Here is a 21,340-nt window from a genome sequence, read left to right on the forward strand (position 1 = left end):
TCTGGATGGTATGTGATTCAGTGCCAGACAGCCGTGGAATATGACCGTCAGCCATGGAAGGGTAGTATCTATTGTTCGTTAAAGTTGTGCAGGGAAAAAGCCGTCAGGGCCAGGTGATTTGAAGGGCTTAAAAGAGTTAATCGCACATTTGATGCGTTCAGGGTTTGAAATGTTGTCTATGCTCTGCTCGTCGAGGCTCTCCACTAAATGGAGGTCCTCTACTTCTTGCGTGTTATTAGGGAAGTGGGTGTCTAGCAGGAGTTCTAAAGTTTCCTGGCTGTTTCCCGTCCAGGTGTCTTCATTGGTTTTTAGGTATCCAACGGTTACTGGAGATTTTGCTAAGATTCTTCTGAGCCTGGACGCTTCCGCTGTAGATTCTATGCTACTGCAGAAGTTGGCCCATTCTCTTCGCTTTGAAGCTCTAATTTCCTTTTTGTAATGGCTTAGCTTCGTATGGTACGTGTTCCAGAAAGCCTCGCTGTTGCTATATTTAGCTCTGTTAAAATGACTTCTGCAGTCGCTTTTAAGGGCCGCCAGGGTAGTGTTCCGCAAAAGCGGTTTGTGTTTTGTTTTGACTGTTCTGCTTGGGCAGACCATTTTAATGGCCTCACCACAGATGTCAGTGAAAGTATTGACTAGGTTTTCTAATTCATGACTGTCGAGTACGTGAGTCGGTGGAGTATTTAGGTTTCTATCGATGAGTTTTTGTAGTACCCCTAGTTAGTGCATCTTAGATTTCTTATGCTCTCGTGGGGAGGGCATTCTAGAGATATTGTAAATTCTACATATCGGTGGTCGGAGAAGGAGTGTTCGGCTCCCACTTTCCACTCTTCAAGATGGTCGAGTAGGGTATCATATATCAGGGTAATGTCTAAGACTTCCCTCCTATTTCTAGTGATGAAAGTAGGGCCATTACGTTTGTTGTACTTTCCCATTGTGTGTGGTGTGAGTTGGAGTCTCCACCCAGGATGAGTTCCTTAGATGAGTGTGTGTGTATGAGTTGTTGTGTTATGATGTTTGGTAATGGCCCCTTTTGGTCATGAGCCAGGTAAAACGATGATATGGTGTGATGTGTGTGAGTTTAGCTCCAGCCTGACCCTGGTAAGGTCGCCTTCGCTAAACTGTGGGATTAGAAATGTGTTAAAGTGTGTTTGAGTGAAAATGCAGATCCTAGGTTTACCCTTACCCTAATGTGAAAAAGCTTGTATGTGGGGGTTGTTAAGCCACAGATGTTGTGTCCAACAATCCATGGCTCTTGGATGAGGACTATGTCTATTTTGCCCGTTGCCAGGCGGGTGAGGAGGGCAGCACTTCTACTACTACTTCTACTTCCTTCACAATGTTCTGTAGCACACTGCGCCCCAATCGGGCCGTGTCATGGGTGCTCAACTGCTTTAGAGTCTCGGTGAGCTCCGTGGAGGGCCTCCTCGTGCTCCACCTCGTCGTCGCTCGGGGGTTCGTAGGACGCACATGGAGCCAGATTGTCTGCCTCTAGTTTGTCCGTGTCGTAGATGCGGAGTTGCACCCTTTCGAATCCGTAGTTCTGCGCAGCTGCCAGGGGTTCCAGGCATGCCTGGTTGAGAAAAATCACCACGTTCATGGTGACGCGTTCTGTCTTCTCAACCTTCACCACCTTCCAACCTTCTGTTGGGAGCCTGGGGTTGAACCTTGTCAAGAGGCTAAGAATAGCCTCTGGCTCAGAGGGTTCAGACGGCAACCACACCCTCGCCCTTGGACTTAACGGGATATCCGCTGCCTCACAGACGGCCAGCTTGGCCCCGGGGTAGACCTCGCCAACTCTGGTAATGGCAGCCTTATAGAGCGCTGCCGATCCCTCGCACTTTTAAGGACACCGTTGCAAGTGCCCGCCTAACCAGACCCCACTGGCTCCTTGGGATCCTGCCGCCTTCATCGTTCTGGTCGACGACGCCGATGATCTTCCGATCCTTCACCACTTCGGCCAAGGACCTAGACCACGTGCCACGGCTGGTTGTCTTGGCCTTCTTGCTCGCTGGTTGAGCCACTTCGATCGACCTCTCCCGCTTGTTGCTGTCGTATCTTTGCGGGTATTACCGCCTTTGCCCAGGCTATGTCTTCCTGGATCTTCAGGTAATCCTCCTTGGATGTCTGATCTTCCCGTATGGGGTTGGTGGCCAGACGTTTTAGGATGCGGTAAGCCTTCTTCCGTTTGAGCGGTCCTTCCTGGTAAGGTGGTGTCCGGTTAAACTCCTTGGCCCTGGCGCTTACCATAAGGTCAGCCCTTGCACCTCCCTCCGGTTGGTTTGGGTGGTGGGCCGCCCCAGCATTGGTGGGTGTTTTGGACTGGCCCTGGCGGTTCGTTGGGGCTACTTGGCTGCGTGGTCCGCTGGCCTTGGCTGGTGTCGATGTAGCTTTCGGTACGGCACCCTTGCCCATTTGGTCGTCTTTGGTGTTGACTTTAGACTTTTTAAGAGTGTCGGACTCTACGTTTATTGTTATACCCTTGTAGAGGGTATTATAATTTCAGTCAGATGTTTGCAACGCAGTGAAGGAGACGTTTCCGACCACATAAAGTATATATATTCTTGATCAGCACCAATAGCCGAGTCTATCTAGCCATGTCGGTCTGTCCGTCTGTCCGTCTGTCCGTTTCTATGCGAACTAGTCTCTCAGTTTTAAAGCTATCGCGATGAAACTTTCCCGAAAGTCTTCTTTCTATTGCAGGTAGTACATATGTCGGAGCGAGCCGGATCGGACCACTATATCTTAAGGCTCCCATAGGAAAATTCAAACAAATATAAGAAAATTCATTGTAACTTTGTAGGAAGTAGGCGTTTTGATTCTTGACTACTTAAAAACAAAATTGGAATTCCTGGAACTGCACCGAGTAGGCATTACTTTATCTACAAGGGTATATAAGCTTCGGCTGGCCGAAGGTAGCTTCCTTTCTTGTTTTTTTGTTATTTAACTTCTCCATGCTTGTTCCCACGAGCTGCGGAGAAAGGACATGTCCACCCGGGCAGACATCCGCTGCACCCGGGTAAGACTGGTTAGAACCGGCGGTCGCCACTTTCCTGAGCCCACCATTAGAGACTGAGTTATTTGTTGACTCGGGCTCCCAGCCAGATTGACTCTCGGCACGGTAGTCCAGGGCACCTTAGTCCAGCCCGGGGTGAGATGAGTGTTGGGGATTAGGAAAGAGGTAGGCTTATATGTGGGGAGTGGGTTTGTGTGAGCTATTTAACTTACAAATCGGAAAAATTTTAATTTATCCTTCCCTATGGTAGTTTATATATAATATAATATATATATATAGCATATAATAAAATAGTCGTCCGATTTTTGTTAAATTTGATTCAAAATTCGAAAATATTAAAAAAAAAATTATATCCCACAGTAGAAGAAAATACAACAAAAGCCAACGGAGCTATAATTTGCTTCCATTTAATTTCTCATTAATTTTTAGATTGTTCGTCCGATTTTGATAAAATTAAAATTGAAATTCGGAAATATTTAAAAGTATTTAAGAGTCATGTCCTAGAGTAGAAGAGAATACAATAAAAACCAAAAAAAGTAAAATTTATTTCCTATTATTTTCCCATTAACTTTCCGATCGTTCCTATGGCAGCTAAATGATAAAGTCGTCCGATTTTTTACATAACTATTTAATTCGAAATTCAGAAATATTTAAAAAATAATATCCCCAAGAGTATAAGGTAATATTTCAAGAAACAACGAAGTCAGAATTTTCCTTCCTATAGGAGTTATAAGATATAGTTGTCCGATCCGGTCGGTTCCGACTTATATACTACCTTCAATAAAAAGAAGACTTTTGGGAAAGTTTTAAGCCGATAGCTTCAAAACTGAGAGACTAGTTTGCGTAGAAACGGACTGACAGACGAACAGACGGACAGGCGGATATGGCTAGACCGACTCGTCTTGTGTTGCTGATCAAGAATATATATACTTTATGGGAAACGTCTTCTTCACTACCTCACTACCCTCTGCAAGGGTATAAAAAGATGAAAATAATATTATAAATATTTGGGAGTTAAGCAAGGATGTCTGCTTAGTCCCTTACTTTTCTCCTTATTCGTTGATAACATCACAGAAGGCCTACCGGGAGGAGTCTTATTTGCAGACCATCAGATTTAAGTGCTCATGTACGCATACGACATGGTGATGCAAACGCTGCAAAATATGATCAATTACACCCACATCTTCTGTACCAACTGGAATCTCCAAATTAACCTGGACAAGTCGAAAGTTATGTGCATCAAAGATCCCAATGGACGCCTGGCCAGAGATGAAAGATGGACGTTGAATGGTACCGAAATTGTAGTAGTAAAGGAGTACAAATATCTGGGAACGGTCTTATCATCAAACATGAGCTTCAAGAAACACCTGCAACAAAAGCTAAAGGATGCGAAAGTTTTACTCAACACCAGAAACAGGACACTTCAGTAGGAGACACCTTTGCATGTAAGGGCGCTTTTCATTCGAACGATCTGGTATCTGGGGAAGACCAGGGAAGCCAGGTATATTAGAATGGGAAGTCATCTTTATATGCACGGAGATCAGCTGACGGTTTTAATAAAGAAAAATATATATATGTCCTTATGTTAGAAAGTAATTTTTATATATGTATTATGTCAACCCCCAATATTTTTTTTATTAAATAAAAGATCTACTACTACTACTACTACTTATAAAATATTTCCTATAAAAAAAAAGAAAAGAAACAAGACGGACATGGCTAGATGGACTCGGCTATTGATGCTGATCAAGAATATATATACTTTATGTTGTCGGAAACGTCTCCTTCACTGCGTTGCAAACATCTGACTGAAATTATAATACCCTCTGCAAGGGTATAAAAAGATAAAAATATAATTTGTTAATAGTGTAAATATAGTATTAATTAGATAAGGTAACACTAAGAAACAACACATGTAATTATCGATAAGAAGATGAATCGATTGAACGATTGTGTACGATAGATGTGAGTGCGATCACTAACGACAGAGCACCGACCAGAGTGGACGTTAATTATAATAAAATACGGAAAACAAAGATTTTACATACCAGGTGTGGGGTAAAATTAGGAAGGCGAGACCCGAGCTGAATGCTTTTCTGGAGCGGGAGAACGTATTTTTCCAAGAAACGCCACCAGCCCTCAATTGCGCGCGGCGGCGAAAACCATTATGGACAACCTGGAGAAGCCAAGCCTGGAGCATTTGGAACTTGATAAGCTTGACCTAGAGGAACTGAGCTCGGCGGAGGCATCGGGTGGAGCTGCAGAAGTTTCTAGAGCAGACGGCGATGCTTGTATTGGTGGCGAATTGGAACGTAAGCAGAAAAGAGACGGGGAAGAAGTTCTGAAAAGTTCTAATAGAGCAGACGGCGACGATTGAGTTGGTGGCGAATTGGAACGTGAGCAGAAAAGAGACGGGGAAGAAGTTCTGAAAAGTTCTAATAATTAGTAATAACACGTGAAGCGTTGCGATCGTGATTTGATGACGGAGGCAATCCTGAAAAGTTCCGATACGGCGGCGGTGAACGGGCAGCGTCGTGCACGAGTGTCGGCGAGAGTCGAGGCAGAGCTACAACACCTACAGCAAGTCGAGAAGTTGCACGCTGCGCGTAAACGTGTGGCTGATTTGAAAAAAGAGTTGAACCAAAATAAATGAAGTTAAGAAACCGACATCGATATCAGTGATCTGGACGTCCTAATTCAACCGTTTTCTGGGGACAATGAATACCCTGTACTACGACGACTTTTCTAATATTATGGATATATATGGCGTGCCGGAGAAAAAACGTTTTATTTTGGCTAAACGCTTGTTGACCGGATCTGCAAGAGCATTTATGAACGAAGCAGCAGCTCTAAATTGGCCGAGGCTGCGAGCTTTTGACCTCAAGGTCACTGCATTCGATGTGTTCAAGTAGCTAGAAGCCAGGAAGAAATTACCTGGAGAAAGTGCCCTGCACCATTTTTTGTTATGTGCGGCACTGCGCAAGAGGATATCGTCCGATTCATCAGTCTGGAAAGGCGTCTGCAATGGCTTACTGCACTTCTTTGCACGAAGTGCGTCAGAAAATTATGATTTATGAAAAACTGAAGAAAATGCCGGCGCAGCAGACTTTAAAGCCGGAGGAGCAGACTAAATTGGGGAAACTCCAAGTACGTGCACCCGTTCCCAAAGGCATTCGTTGCTACAATTGCAGGCAAATGTGGCACATGGCTAGAGAGTGCGGGCGACCCAAGAGACCGGATGGGGCCTGTTTCAAGTGCTTTGGGTTGGACCATAAGTACCAGCAATGCCCCAAGCGAGAGGCGTCAACAAGGACGGCGCTGATGCAAGATGAAGAGGAATCTGGATCAGAGGACTTGACAGCGGTTCAACCAATCAAAATTTAAGGATTTCGCGGTGAAAAGGAAAAATATATTTCTACTGTACGTTTATTTGATACTGGTAGTCCGGTAAGCTTTATTCGTAAGTCTTTAATTCGAAAACTATTGTTTTGAGTTTAAAACAAGAGAGAACGCTATAGTCGGGTTGGTGTCCCAACTATCTAATGCCCGTCACCCGTTACCCATCACCCGTCACTGAAACAAACTTGCGCTGCGTAGGAAGCCCAAGAATATGTGTGGGAAATCTCAACCTTCTAGCTTTTGTAGTTTCCGAGATTTCAGCATTCATACAGACGGACAGACAGACAGACGGACAGACGGACATGGCTATATCGACTCGGCTAGTGAGCCTGTTCAAGAATATATATACTTTATAGGGTCGGAAACGCTTCCTTCTCCCTGTTACATACTTTTGCACGAATACAATATACCCTTTTATCTACGAGTAACGGGTATAAAAATCTAAGCACGCTGATTTAGGAGGACCGCGACTATCAATGTGGGGCATTGTGAAGGCCTCTGTTAAGTTTTACGCCAAGACATACTTTCTTTTCTTAAATATAATCGATGATAAAATATTACCATACCCTGTACTGATAGGAAGAGACTCACTTAAAATAATGAATGTAAGTTCATAAGGTTAAGTACAAGTCATTCTTAAAATTAATAAATATTAATGCTGGTAAGTCAAAAGACTCTCTTCCTTTCACCGCGAAGATAAAACCAGCACACATCTTAAACAAAAATACTAAAGTACCTTCTAATTAAAGCCATATTCCCAAGTTAGGTTTACTTTCAAAACTTTCATAGTTTTGGAGAAATTCTGAATGCTGACAAGGATGCGCAAGGAACCATTTTTAGACGATTCTTTTCAGATAGGAACTGAGTTTGGGTTAGATTCGGCAAAGATGTGTGAACAAGTTGTTCAATCGCATTATGCTAGTAACCAATACGATTATAACACAGCACCTAGATATCGGATGTCCATTAGATTAACCGTTACCACTCCGTTTTACTGTTCTCCGAGACGTCTGTCTTACTTTGGAGAGAGAAAGTTGCAGAGATCATTGATGATTTGCTTAAGAAAAGCGTAATACGTCCGAGCGCTTCACCTTATGCGTCACGTGAATAAAAAGTCTGGGGAAATTCGAATGTGCGTTGACTACCGAGGTTTAAACAAGCGTATCGTTAAAGATAATTGATCGCTTGGAGTATTTTGTTTTTCTGTGATTGATTTTAAAAGCGGATTTTATCAAATAGAGGTCGAAGAAAAATCTGTGCCATATACGGCATTTGATACCCCTCAAGGACAGTAAGAGTATCTGAGGATGCCTTTTGGATTGAAGAATGCTCCTGCAGTGTTCCAACGATTTATTTCAGAAACGTTTTCAGACTTTATTAGAAAGAAGAGAAGAAGACAAAGGCATTATATGCGCACTTAGAGATTTTAGGAAAACTTTTGGATCGTATTGGTGAATATAATTTGCAGATAAATAAGAAGAAATGTATATTTTTGAAGAAAGAATGTAAGATCCTGGGGTACAGTATTAGTAAATATGGTATTAAGCCTAGTGAATCGCATTTGGAAGCTTTGAGAAATTTTCCTGTGTCCCAAAGTGTTCATACCCTTCACTCGTGTTTGGGATTCTTTTCGTAGTTTAGACGTTTCGTCCTATTATTTGCGCGAATAGCTAAACCCTTGACAGAGTTATTGAAGAAAGGAGGTCCTTTTCCACTCAATGATGGGCAATTAAGTGCAATTAATGAATTGAAGAATGCTTTAGCTAAACCAGCTGTCTTAGCCATTTTTAGTCCTGGTCAAGAAACTGACCTCCATACACATGCCAGTGCCCATGGGCTTGGTGCTATATAATTACAGCGACAAGATGATGGGAAAATGTATCCTATTTCGTTCTATTCAGGTAAAACCACTGCAGCAGAATCACGATACCATAGTTTTGAGTTGGAAACACTTGCAATATTAAATTCATTGCGCCGTTTTAGGGTATACCTTGAGCACAGGCCGTTTAAATTAATTTCGGATTGCAATTCGTTGGGGCAGACACTTAGTAGAAAATCTATTAATCCAGATGGTCCCTTGAGTTAGAGAATTACGATTACTCAATTATGCATAGACCCGGTGAATATGGCCCATGTTGATGCCTTGAGCAGACAAATAAAAGTTGTGAAGCTGTTAAAGAGTAGCGAGTTCGAATATGATGAAGACTTGTTAGAAAACCTCATAGAGAACCGTAGAGACCACTGTGTAGAGAACCCTAGAGACAAACTTTTAAAGAACTATAGAGACCGTAGATCCGTAGAGAACCGTAGAGACGAACCTTTAGAAACCCGTAAAGACAACCTTAATGGGAGCAGTGGAGATAGCATTATTGAAAGCCTTTTAGATATCCGTAGAGACACTCCTGTAGATACTATACTATACTATACTATACTATAACCCCTTGGAGAGAATACGTGCCATGTTAGAGAATCTTCGTGAGGAAGAAGAGGAAAATAAAGCTAATGGGAATTACATTTACGGTAGTAAAATGGCCTGGGGAAATGATAAATTGGAGTCTCGTGAGGACACTTTTCTAAAATCAATACCTTTAGTAGGAGTCGTAGGAGCAACACCTGACAACGTAGACCTGATTCTACAAACTGAGCAAATGAGAGATCAAAATATAGTTCGATTGAGAGCGAAACTAGAGGAAAGTAGCTACGGGAGCACCTCAAGGTAATGGCCAGGTAGAGCCGTGAACCGTGTGTTAACGCCCATGTTAGGGAAATTAGCAGAACCTCTTAGTCAGTCCGATTGGTATAAGCTACTTAATAAAGTCGAATATGCAATTAATAACGCAGTGCATAGTAGCACCCAGGTACCGCCAAGTGTTTTATTGTTTGGAGTAGTACAAAAGGGACCTATAGTGGATGAGCTTTCTGAATACTTGGAGAGTAAATTCAATAATGAACCTAGAGATCTAGTCAGCATCCGTGAGCACGCAGCTGTCAATATTCAGAATTCCCAATAGAGAAACGAAGAGTTGTATAGTAGAAAGCATAGAACTCCTTGAGAATATCAAATAGTTGATTATAGGGCTATACGAAATATCGATACCACTGCAGAAGTCAATAAGAAGTTTGCTTCTAAGTACCGTGGACCTTATAAGATAAGTCGTGTGTTTGATAATGATAGGTACGAGGTCGTTGATATTGTTGATTGCCAGTTAACGCAAATGCCATTTAGAGGTGTTTTAGAACCAGCTAGACTTAAACCTTGGATAAGTAATGTTAATGAAACTGTTGACCTTTATTTGTAAAGATCGTGGTCGATCTATAGTCAGGTCGGCCGAATGTAAATAGTGTAAATATTGTAATAATTAGATAAGGTAACTCTAAGAAACAACACATATAATTATCGATATGATGATGAATCGATTGATCGATTGCTTACGATAGATGTGAGTGCGATCACTAACGACCAGAGTAGACGTTAATAATAATAATATACGGAAAATAAAGATTTTACAAATTGCACTATGCAGCATCAAAAATTTACCTCGATGGTTGCTATATTTTTGGATTCGTTACGAATTCCAAAGTTAAACTGCGTTTTCCAAAAAGTTCCCCGACGCAAGGACCTCAAAGTTCGAAAAATGCTGAAATTGGCCAACTTTCTGGAGCTCATAGAGGCAAACGGATTGTTTGATGTTAAAGTTTTTTAAAAGATAACCTCTTTATCTTTCAAAGCCCATACTTAGAATAATTTTAGGATTTTTATTAAGGGAGAAACAAGTTTTAGAAAACATAGTCAAAAAACATTAAAGCATACAGCTGCGGTCAAAATAGTAGTATTGTTACCGTCCTGTGTATTTAAAAGTTTGTTGTTGTCACTTTTCTTATCCAATAAGTCTAATAGTACAATTATAATCAATACAATATTGACAGAAGAAGTTGAATTACAACAACAAACTTTTAAAAACACAGGGCGGCAATACTACTACTATTTTTATCGCAGCTGTATGTTTTTAAGTTTTTTGACTATGTTTTTTGGAATTTATTTCTGCCTTAAAATAAATTCTAAAATTATTCTATGGGGCTTGAAAGATAAAGAGTGTATCTTTTAAAAAACTTTAACATCGAATCAAACCATAAATCCGTTTGCCTCTGAGAGCTCCGGAAAGTTGGCCAATTTCTGCATTTTTCGAACTTTGAGGTCCTTTTGCTAAGAATCCATGCGTCGGGGAACTTTTTGGAAAACGCAGTTTAACTTGGGAATTCGTAAGGAATCATAAAATATAGCATCTATGGAGGTAAATTTAAAAGCACTAAAAATGCTGCACAGTGTTATTAATATTTATATTAAGTATTTAATATATTATTATTAAAATTTACTTACTTACTGCAAAATTTCCAACAATACCTGAAAGTGAAAATAAAAATTAATATTATATTATAATATTAATATTATATAATATTGCAATAGCCAAATCTATTAAAATAGTATGCCCTTTGCTTACCATAAATTTGCACACTCTTACCAAATTTATATTTCAATTTATTTCAATTGCTTCATCTTTGAGGGATCACACTTTAACTTTCTTAAATAGGCTCTACACAAACTTGTTACTTCGAATGCATCCAAAACTGAGCACAAGGGTTCAAGATACAGCGCAGCGCAAGCAACTCTCTCGCGAGAGACTGCATTTCCAAAACAACAATGCAAGCTACGCAAAAGAAAATTCTCGATCATACACACAAACCCACATAAACATATGCATACATACACCAAAAACTGTCGTCGCAACGCGCCGCGGACTAACCGCATGTCTTCTTCTTTTTCGTTTCGAAGAAAGAATGAGAAGCATAAAAGAAATACAAAAAGTTTTTCTTAAATCTATGGTGATTTTCAAATTCTACTTTTCTGTTTTAAAGAAAATTTTTTTTTAATTTAGAAAAATTCTATAAATTTATAAAAATGTACCGTGTTTTTTATGGCGATTTTCTAAATTCTATGATGGGCTGAAGTACATTTTTTCTTATTGATTTATTATTTTGATTTAAGAAAAAAAATAATTTTTCTCTTTTTCTATGGTCTTTTTTCCTAGATTCAAGAAAAAAATTTCTAAAATTCAGAAAATATTTTTAAATTAAGAAAATATTTAATTTTATGGCGATTTTCTAAAATTTAAAAAAAAAATTTTTTGAGTGTAGGCATAAAGTAAACTTCTACTTGGCTCTATTACTCGAACGGAACAAAAAAGTTGACAAGTTAAGGGCTAGTACTCAACCCAACAAAAAGTCGTCCGAAACAAAAACTTCATATGAAACAAAATTTTTTAACGTAGTTTTTCATATGAAGTTTTTTGTTTTGGACGACTTTTTGTTGGGTTGAGTACTAAGCCTAAGGAAGGAAGAAAAATATTTCGATTCATACAAGTTGTTTTACTGAAACTTTGAGACCATTGCGCACCGCCTAAACGTTAAATTTTTTTTTTCGCATACATTTATTAGACACAGAAGTCTACAATTTCAGATGCTGAGATCAATCGACCTTAAGAAAGTCCACCCTAGTGTACATGTAAAGGAGGGCTGAGAAATTTAACAATGCTTAGAATTTCATAGTTATTTGTTGCCGCGCCAACTTCATAAGATTGGAAATGACAATTAAATTTATTTAAAATACCAACTCTGCTTACAACATAAATTCAGTTATTTTCCAAGGTAAACAAAAATATTTTAAATATTTGGTCAGGATTTTCGTTTTTAACTAAGTAATTGTTGCTTTTATAATACGTTCCTTTACCGTTACATGGGTCGGTGTCCAGGACTGCCACCATTTTATTTCTATAAATGAGGCTTTTCTAAGCATATGTTGCCACTACGCCTATAGTCCATCAGCTCTGGTATATGCGTTATCTTTAATTTAAAAAAATCACAAATTTTAACCGTCTTTTGGGATAAATCATCAAGAGTGCTAAACCAATTTTGGTAATCTTTTCGGATTGAAATAGTTACATGTCTCTTTTATACGGTCGTTTTGGAAAATACTAACTGAACCACAAGAGAAGGTGGGCGCATTCAAAATTTTAAAGTCATAGCCAAGTTTAAAAATCTTCATTTGTGAACAGCGATTAAAAATTAAATAACAATATTTTCTTCTGCAATGCATTTTTGATTTGAATATAAGCACATGAGCGAAGTTCATGTCATGCAATGCCTGAAGTGTAATCCCCCTCCAGCTTTTAACTTACGCCCATGTATAAATATTTTTAAAGCAAGGGTGACTTGTGCTCAAAAATAGTTATAAGTTACGTAAAATAGTGACAGGTTGGGGACTGTTGGTGAATTGTCACTGTGAAGAAAGTAGGAAAATTAATTTTAAAAATTTCACTACAATTCACACAAACCTGATGAGTGTCACAAAAATTAAGGACATAAGGTGTCTTTGCACACTGGACCCAATGCCCAATATTCTTACATGAACTAGAAAAATGAAGCTACAGACTTGAAACTTGGCACACTTATTATATATGCAAAATCTGGACGAAATTTTGTGCCGATCGGGCCACGCCTTCCTTTCCGCCCTATAGACGCCTATGCACCCTCGGACAAAAATTTACAAAATATCCATTCAAATTGGGCCAATATATACAATAAATTTGTAGTTTATATAAAATAAATTTAGTAAATATCCCCTCAATCCCCTATTCCCTTCCCGCCCCTCAAATCTTAAACTTTTAAACTAAATAATGCATCTTAAACAATTATAACATATTAACTTAATTTATTTTTAATCACTTTCCATATCTAAATCAAAGAAATAGGCATCGATATATTCAAATGTATGTAGGAAAACCAGAAGAGCAAATAGGACGTTTCTAGAATAGTCGATCGAGAGTACAAAAAGCGAGTAAAGTTCAAAGAGAGTCAGTCGGTGTCAAGATCGTTCATAACGCGCAACGTGAAATACCCTTATTTAACTTTAAGTGTTTGCGAATAAGACAAAGAGTGGACTGTATTTAATCTTTTTATTTGGACTGGTAAAACCTCCAAAGTTTCGGCGCTTAACCTCACGTGTGTATTTCAATGGTTTCAAAGTATGTGTGTGTGTTCTTAGGGATGAGCAGTAGAGATACATAGTTATCGCCTACAACAAAGTTTGTAATTACTGCATTAATTCTTAAACATACCGGCTCCCCTGAACGACGCGTTCAGGTAAGGGGAAGTACTGCGATCTTGGTGATAGGGCGTTTGTAGGTTGTATGTGCTGTCTTGACGGTGACCACTCTGACCTTTGAGTCCTGTCCTGGGTGTACTTCCTGGATGCGACCAAGTATCCATTTCGCCGGTGGTAGGTTGGGCTCCTTGAGTACAACAAGAGTGCCTACTTCTAAATTAGTCGTCCCTTCTTGCCACTTGCCGCGTGACTGTAGAGAAGTCAAGTATTCGGTGTGCCATCGCTTCCAAAATCCCTGTACCATGGCTTGAAGTTGATTCCACCGATCCAATCGATTCATCTGCGTGTCCAGTAAAGAAGGCTCAGGTACCGCTGTATATGGCTGGCCAATCAAAAAATGAGCTGGCGTAAGTGGATCGACAGTGTGATCGCTGACCTGGGCCAGTGGTCGCGAGTTGAGAATAGCTTCGATTTGTGCGAGCACTGTTGACAATTCTTCAAAGGTTAGGGCGGCTGCTCCCACAACTCGGCGTAGGTGCAGCTTTACCGACCGCACTCCCGATTCCCACAATCCGCCAAAGTGGGGCGCAGAGGGGGGTATGAAATGCCAATTCAAGCCTTCAGTCGAGAAAAAATCAGCCAACTCCTCGTCCTTAGCTTGATCTTGAACTAACTTCCGCATCTCCTCCAGCTCTCGTCTTGCTCCATGAAACGTAGTTCCATTGTCGGAATACAAATCGGTGGGGGTTTTCCGACGTGCACAAAACCGTTTGAACGCAGCAATGAACGCTTTTGTGGTGAGATCGCTGACGACTTCTAGGTACATCGCCTTTGTGGCCAGGCAAACAAATATGGCGAACCAAGCTTTGCCGATGCGAGGAGAGCGACCTTTCGTTTCCTTAATAGCGATGGGTCCAGCGTAGTCAAGGCCAGTGTGACTGAAGCAAGGATTTTGTTGGATTCGTGGTATCGGTAAATCGGCCAAGATCTGGTGCTGCGTCAGGCGTCGGTTCATAAAGCAGGATTTACAGCGGAAAACTACTTTACGAGTCAGGTTTCTGGCTCCCAAAATCCCGAATTGCTGACGAACGTGGTGGAAGGTGGCATCTACTCCCGTGTGTAAATTAGCCTTGTGAAAATAGCGTATGATGAGTAGTGCCAGCGGAGATTCCTTTGATACGATAATCGGGTGTTTTGCGTTGAACGGCAATACTGATCGGTCGATACGTCCACCGATGCGTAACAGTCCAGACTCATCTAAAAACGGTGTGAGCCTCAACAACTTTGATTTTCTGGGCAGGCATTGACCATGCTTGACAGCGTCGTAGTCCAACGGAAATGAAGTGATTTGCATGTGTTTTAACAATTTCTTCCGAGCGTACTGCAAGTCCTTAGTTGTCAAGAATCCGCTATGTGAAACAGCTTGTTGCGATGACCTTTGGAGATCCGAGTTTTTGGTAAGACGTGCATTCACCTTGGAGCGCACTTTGCTTATGAAGCGGAAAACGTAACTAACAACTCGCAAAAGCTGAATCCAACTCGAAAGTTTGTGACTTAAACCATCGAGAATATCCTGATGAGTAGCTTCCAGTGAGAAATTGAGTTGCTTGTCCGGTTTTTCTTCACAAAGTGCCTCTACAGGCAGCTTTCGATTCTGCCCTTTTTTGCCAGTGGGCCACAAAGACGGCGATTCCGCTAACCAGGTAGGTCCTGTCCACCATAGAGTATGATCCCGCAATGTGGAGGGGAGCAGACCGCGGGACGCGCAATCCGCTGGGTTGTCCTCCGAACGTACATGGTTCCAGCAGCTTCTGGGATACTCTGTCAATATTTCAGCCGTCCGGTTGCATACGAAGGTGTTCCATCGTCGAGGTGGGGCTGACAGCCAGTGAAGAACGACCTCAGAGTCCGTCCAACAAAAGGTTCCGGTAATCGGGATTGACAAAGACGACTTGACGAGCGTTAGTAGTTTCGCTAGTAGGTGAGCTGCTGTGAGTTCCAGTCGCGGTATCGAAATAGCTTTGATAGGAGCTACCCGAGTCTTGACTGCGATTAGCGTGACAATCGTTTCCATCCCTGTTGTAACTCGACTGTATACAACGGCTCCGACTGCTTGTGAAGAGGCATCCGCAAATCCATGCAGCTCGATAGCTTGCGAGGGTCTGGCCAAGTATCGAGGGATTGGACATTGTGCCAACATTGACAGCTCGCCTGCTAATATGCTCCATCTCCTGGCAATGTTTTCAGTCAAGGGTTCATCCCAGCTTAGAGAACAGAGCCAACATTCTTGAAAGAGTATCTTCATCATAACTGTAGCTGGGGATACAATACCCAATGGATCATATATCTTGGAGAGCTCTCATAGTAAGGTCCGCTTGGTGGGCAATTGTGTGACAATAATTGATCGTGGAGACGTAGAAAATGTGTCCGTATCGGGATTCCAAAGTAGACCCAATATTTTCACATTGTTCGATTGAGTGGTGCCTGCTTGGAAAGCGCAATCCTCCTTTGGTAAGGAATCCATAAGTGTTTTGCTATTGGAACTCCACTTTCGCAAGTTGAATTTGGCCTCCGCCAGCAGCCCGACAAGTTCCTTCTGCAGTTTTATGAGTCCGTCCTCTGTATCCGCACCTGTTGATATATCGTCAACGTATGCATCCGTTAATAGTGAGGAAGCTGCCAGTGGATATCGGTGATGATAGTCGTCTGCCAATTGTTTGAGAACTCTTACTGCCAGAAAAGGTGATGGTGCTAGCTCGTAAGTTACAGTTAGCAGCCGATAGTGCTGAAGCGGGTCCCTTTTCTTCCTTTCGCCAAACAATTCGTTGATAATCAGAATGTTCGGGAGCTATCTTTATGCCCCGGAACATTTTCTCAATGTCCGTACAAACCACATATCGATATTGTCGGAATCTCAAACAAACTCCGAAGAGATCTCGTTGAATCGGCGGGCCGATGTGTAAGCGATCGTTGAGAGAATGGCCGGTGATATCCTTACCGGATCCATCAAATACCACACGACATTTGGTTGTGGAACTTTCCGCTTTGAGGACGGCATGGTGAGCTAGATAAAAGCAATTCTTCTCTGGCACGTTGAGCTGGGGTTTATCCAGCATTTCCATGTGCCCCCGTTGTAAATAATCCTTCATAAATTCACAATATTGATTTTTCAATGCTGGGTTCCGGCGAAATTTGATTTCCAGCATTGCAAATCGATTCAAAGCCTGACGCAGAGAAGGGTCCTGAATTGTCGGCATGTCCTTCTTGAACGGGTACTCCACAATGTATACGCCGTCCTGATCTCGTTTGTGGGTGTCGACAAAGAGCTGCTCCACGGGATCACATGCATCGATAGTTGCCTGACTGGGCTGAATAGTGTCCATTTCCATGAATGCCCTCACCGCCTCGTCCAAATCGACCTGAGCATGATGAGCCTGTTCCGGTTTTTCAGTTACCTGTTGTAAGTCCCCGGAACCTGCAATTACCCAACCAAAGAACGTGTTAAGTGCGAATAAATTAGGTTTACTTAACAGTTTTCGTTGGCCGTTGGAAGCTCCATAGCTGGTCCGATCCGATAATGACATCAATGTCTCCAGGGGTGGCGAACATGGGGTCAGCCAAGTCTAATCCTTGTATGTCTCGCCAATTGTGTATTTGTACCTCTTCGGCTGGTACATATGCAGTTAAAGAACTCATAATTAGAACTTTAATCTCCTGGACGTCCTGCGAGACTCTTGATTGCAGTTGAATTGTTGCACATCCTCGAGTTGTACCTGCGGCTTGAGCAGAAAGACCCATTACCGAAATGCGCGCGTGGGTACGAGGTGCGCCAATGCGTTGAATGAATGCCTCCGTGGCCAATGTAATGGTTGATCCCGAATCCAAAAGAATTCGGCACAGCGTCCGTGTACCACATCTGTCCACCACATAAGCTAGTATGGTGGGCATCATGGTCTGCGCTCGAGCAAGAAATGCAGTCTCTACGGAGAAGTTCGATATTCCGGCTGGTAGAGCTTCGGTTCTTGTGCCGCTGCTGTCCGATGAGTTAGCGGCTGGGGGCTCACGTTCCCCTTGTGATTCTTGATGTACCAATGTATGATGTGATCCTTTGCAGAGCCGACATCTGAATTTCGAAGTGCACTGCCTAGCGACATGGTTGCGACTCAAACAATTAAAGCACAATTTGTGAAGCTTTACGAATGATCGCCGATCCGGTATTTCCATTGATAGAAATTGAGTGCAAGCCATTATCGAGTTTGGTTGGGTGCAGACAATACAAAGTTTTTGTGATGGTTTTGAAGCTTCGCCAGCGATGTGTACGTTGGCGGTGCGCCTCCCGTATGCCTTGGGAGTTGATTGACAAGATTCCAGAGCGTCGCATCTGGAGAACAAGAATTCCAAGAAGGTCCCGATCTTCACGTCGTTCGAGCAGCCTTCTTGCCGTTCCGCCCATGATTGGCGTGTGTCCATATCCAATTTGCCTAGTAGTATGTGGATTAGCCATGGGTCCCGCTGATCACATCCAAGTGCGTGTAGTCCTCGAATAGATTCGTCTGCTGTATCGGCCAGCTTGCGCAGGGCAGCCACTCCCGAAGCTGCAACGTTGGGTAACGACAAAAATCCCGCAATAAACGAGCGCGTTATAAGTGCCTTTTTGTCGTACCGATGGACGAGTTTATCCCAGGCTTCCGCATAGTTCTCCTCGGTGACGGCAATGTGTTTCACCAAGTTGAGGGCATCTCCATCCAAATAAGACTTCAAGTAGTGGAATTTCTGGCAGCTTGTTAGGTTTTCTCGTCGATCAACCGATCCCAGAAAGAGATCACAAAATTGAGGCCAATCTTCGTAGTTGCCTCTAAAAGTTGGAATCTTGATCTTTTCAAACCTCAAGTGTGTGTATGTGATTCCCGAACCTGCTTTAAGAACTGTGTCTGCGAAGCCACCAGCTGTGCCTGCGAGGTAGCCAGTCGTTTAAGTGGGTCCTCCCCGTTGGCGATTAGTGTAGATGAATGTGGGTTTGTCCTTTTCCTTTCTGCTATGGCATCTGATAACAAAGCGTGCAATTCGTAGTACTTGGTTTCGTCCCCGAGTAGATCATCGGGTTCGGCCAAATCCTCGCCTTCAGAGAGGGAGTAAGTTTCCGCCGACAGCTTTAGAAGTTGATCGAACGTGTCCATGATACGGCGAAGATGATGTTCCAAAGCTGTTACGGTCGATATGAACTCCGAGGCCCGACCATGTGCACGTGTGATTTGCGACTTGCAAAACCCAAGTTGTGTTTTCACTGCTTGCGGCGACATTTCAATGATTGAGGTTAAGCCCGATTTCACCAAAATGTGAAGTTTAATCTAATTTGTTAGAAAACTAAACGAGACCGATGGATCCGGCTCGAAGGACCAAAATGTTTGCGAATAAGACAAAGAGTGGACTGTATTTAATCTTTTTATTTGGACTGGTAAAACCTCCAAAGTTTCGGCGCTTAACCTCACGTGTGTATTTCAATGGTTTCAAAGTATGTGTGTGTGTTCTTAGGGATGAGCAGTAGAGATACATAGTTATCGCCTACTTAACTTACGATATATCGATACAAAGCATTACAGGTATTCCCTATTTCTTAGCGGGAAATATCGGATGGAAATAAAAACAACAAAGTTTGCAATTACTGCATTAATTCTTAAACATTAAGTCAAAACCACAAGTAAGCTTGTAATCGCTAGCCTAAATATCAATAATACATATAATAAACAGTTTTATAATAATACAACGTCGTCTCAGGAGTGTTCGTCATGAAACGGAATACCGGGCCCACATGTATCCAGTCATCTTCATCATTATTATCCAAGAGCATTTTTTTTATTTCAGCATCAACATAAGCAACAAAGTTCTTAGCCCTCTTTTTCAAAGGATCCTCAATGTTTTGCCTTAAGTTTCCAATTCAATGCTGCAACACAAAAATGTAAAGGCTTTCAGTTTCCAGTCCATGTGCCAGCCAATACTCTAGCATTTCTGCATAGCTTAGGTCCATGTTGTCTAGCAAAAAGTTTTTTTTTTAAAAGGAGCAAAAACGAGCAAAAAAGGTTTATGTCAAAGTATTGTAAATACATTTAAGAACAAAACTGCGTTATTAGTTTTTATAATCCGGCACAATTCAACCTTCTTTTATTCCACGAAACACGAAAAATGCTAGGCTAAAATTGTTAACAAGAGAGAACGCTATAGTCGGGTGCCCCGACTATCAGATACCCGTTACTCAGCTAAAGGGAGTGCGAAAGAGATGGAGAAAAACTTTGATCCGCCGTAACTTTTTAACGAATGGTCCGATTTAAAAAATTTCTTCTACATTTCGATAGGTATTGATAAACACAATAAAACTGCATTTTTACTTTTCCAAAATATTGAAATTTTTAAAATCGTATATAAGCGATTGTGGGCGTTAGAGGGGGCGTGGCACCCTTTTGAAACAAAGTTGCGCTGCGTAGGAACTCCTAGAATCTGCATGCAAAATGTCAATCTTCTAGCTTTTATAGTTTCCGAGATCTCAGCGTTCATACAGACAGACAGACAGACGGACAGACAGACGGACAGACGGACATGGCTAGATCGACTCGGCTAGTGATCCCGATCAAGAATATATATAGTTTATAGGGTCGGAAACGCTTCCTTCTACCTGTTACATACTTTTGCACGAATCTAATATACCCTTTTACTCTACGAGTAACGGGTATAAAAATTGTTAAATATACATCTTTACAAAAGCACGTATACACAAAGACACATCACTTTTAACAAATATTGCACTAAACACTATGTTTTAAAATGTTAGGTAGAACTTTTGCAATCTTACTTTAAAATATGCTATTGTTCAGCTTGTCAAAAAGTCAACATTTCAGTTTAACGAACAGTTGACTTTTAGGGCCACCGAATTTAGCATGGCTGCAATTTCAGTAACGAAAGTGCGATTTTTAAATGCAGCCTATATTATTCTAAGGAGATAAAATGTTTTTTTTTTCGTAACTTAAAAAAAATCGGTTTTTAAAAAAATATTGGGCATTGGGATCAGTGTGCTTTGGATCCAAAATGCATTGTAAAAGAAAAAATTTATACCCGATACTCGTAAAGTAAAAGGGTATATTGTATTCGTGCAAAAGTATGTAACAGCTAGAAGGAAGCATTTCCGACCCTATAAAGTATATATGTGGGAAAAGAAAGGAAAACAAGGAGTGGTCAGGTCTATAATAGCTCTGCCTAGACCTTAGACACTTACTTTAGTATATTTTTGTTAACATTACATTCAAATCTATTAATATAAACATATCCCTTGCAACTCTGCAAATATGTTACTATCGATACTGCACGAAAAGAATCATCGTAAAACACCAAAATCCTATTGTTTTTCCGTATGAATAAAAGTCATTAAACTTTAATTCGTGTGGTAATTGAACTATTCACCGGCGATCCTACAAATTTGGTGTCAGAAGTGGGATTTACTTGGAAAAACAACAGAGAAGCGACCGTGGCACAAAGATTCGTTAACATCAGAGTGTGCGCATCAGCAACGAAGAGGCGTTTTACGCGGAGGAAAAGCTGTTAACTGGCAGATCGTGTACACCGGAGAGGTGTGGCAAGGTGCGCATCCAGCGCAAAGGTCCTGCAAGGAGGAAGGAGACATCGAAAACTTGGCTTTGGCAAAACGCAAGTCTGATGAAAAAGCCTGAAAAAACAGCGAATTCTGGTGAAATAGCCTGAGAGTCAACGTCAACGTCATC

The 21,340-nt window shown here is 41.5% G+C and overlaps 2 protein-coding genes across 2 annotated transcripts; both read right to left on the reverse strand.

Moving 5' to 3' along the window:
- Window positions 1–13,608: 13,608 nt before the first annotated feature.
- LOC123002398 (uncharacterized) lies at window positions 13,609–15,882 on the reverse strand. The gene has a single exon (XM_044392532.1). The coding sequence runs from the start codon at window positions 15,880–15,882 to the stop codon at window positions 13,609–13,611; it is 2,274 nt and encodes a 757-aa protein (XP_044248467.1).
- Window positions 15,883–15,933: 51 nt separating this feature from the next.
- Window positions 15,934–18,874, reverse strand: LOC138912964 (uncharacterized). Its single transcript, XM_070215011.1, has 4 exons — window positions 18,501–18,874; window positions 17,348–18,429; window positions 16,306–17,049; window positions 15,934–16,205 (listed from the first exon to the last, which is right to left on the reverse strand). The coding sequence occupies exons 1-4, from the start codon at window positions 18,872–18,874 to the stop codon at window positions 15,934–15,936; spliced, it is 2,472 nt and encodes an 823-aa protein (XP_070071112.1).
- Window positions 18,875–21,340: the final 2,466 nt, after the last annotated feature.

The sequence above is a fragment of the Drosophila takahashii genome, chromosome 3L, assembly GCF_030179915.1.
Source record: "Drosophila takahashii strain IR98-3 E-12201 chromosome 3L, DtakHiC1v2, whole genome shotgun sequence".
Taxonomy (NCBI): domain Eukaryota; kingdom Metazoa; phylum Arthropoda; class Insecta; order Diptera; family Drosophilidae; genus Drosophila; species Drosophila takahashii.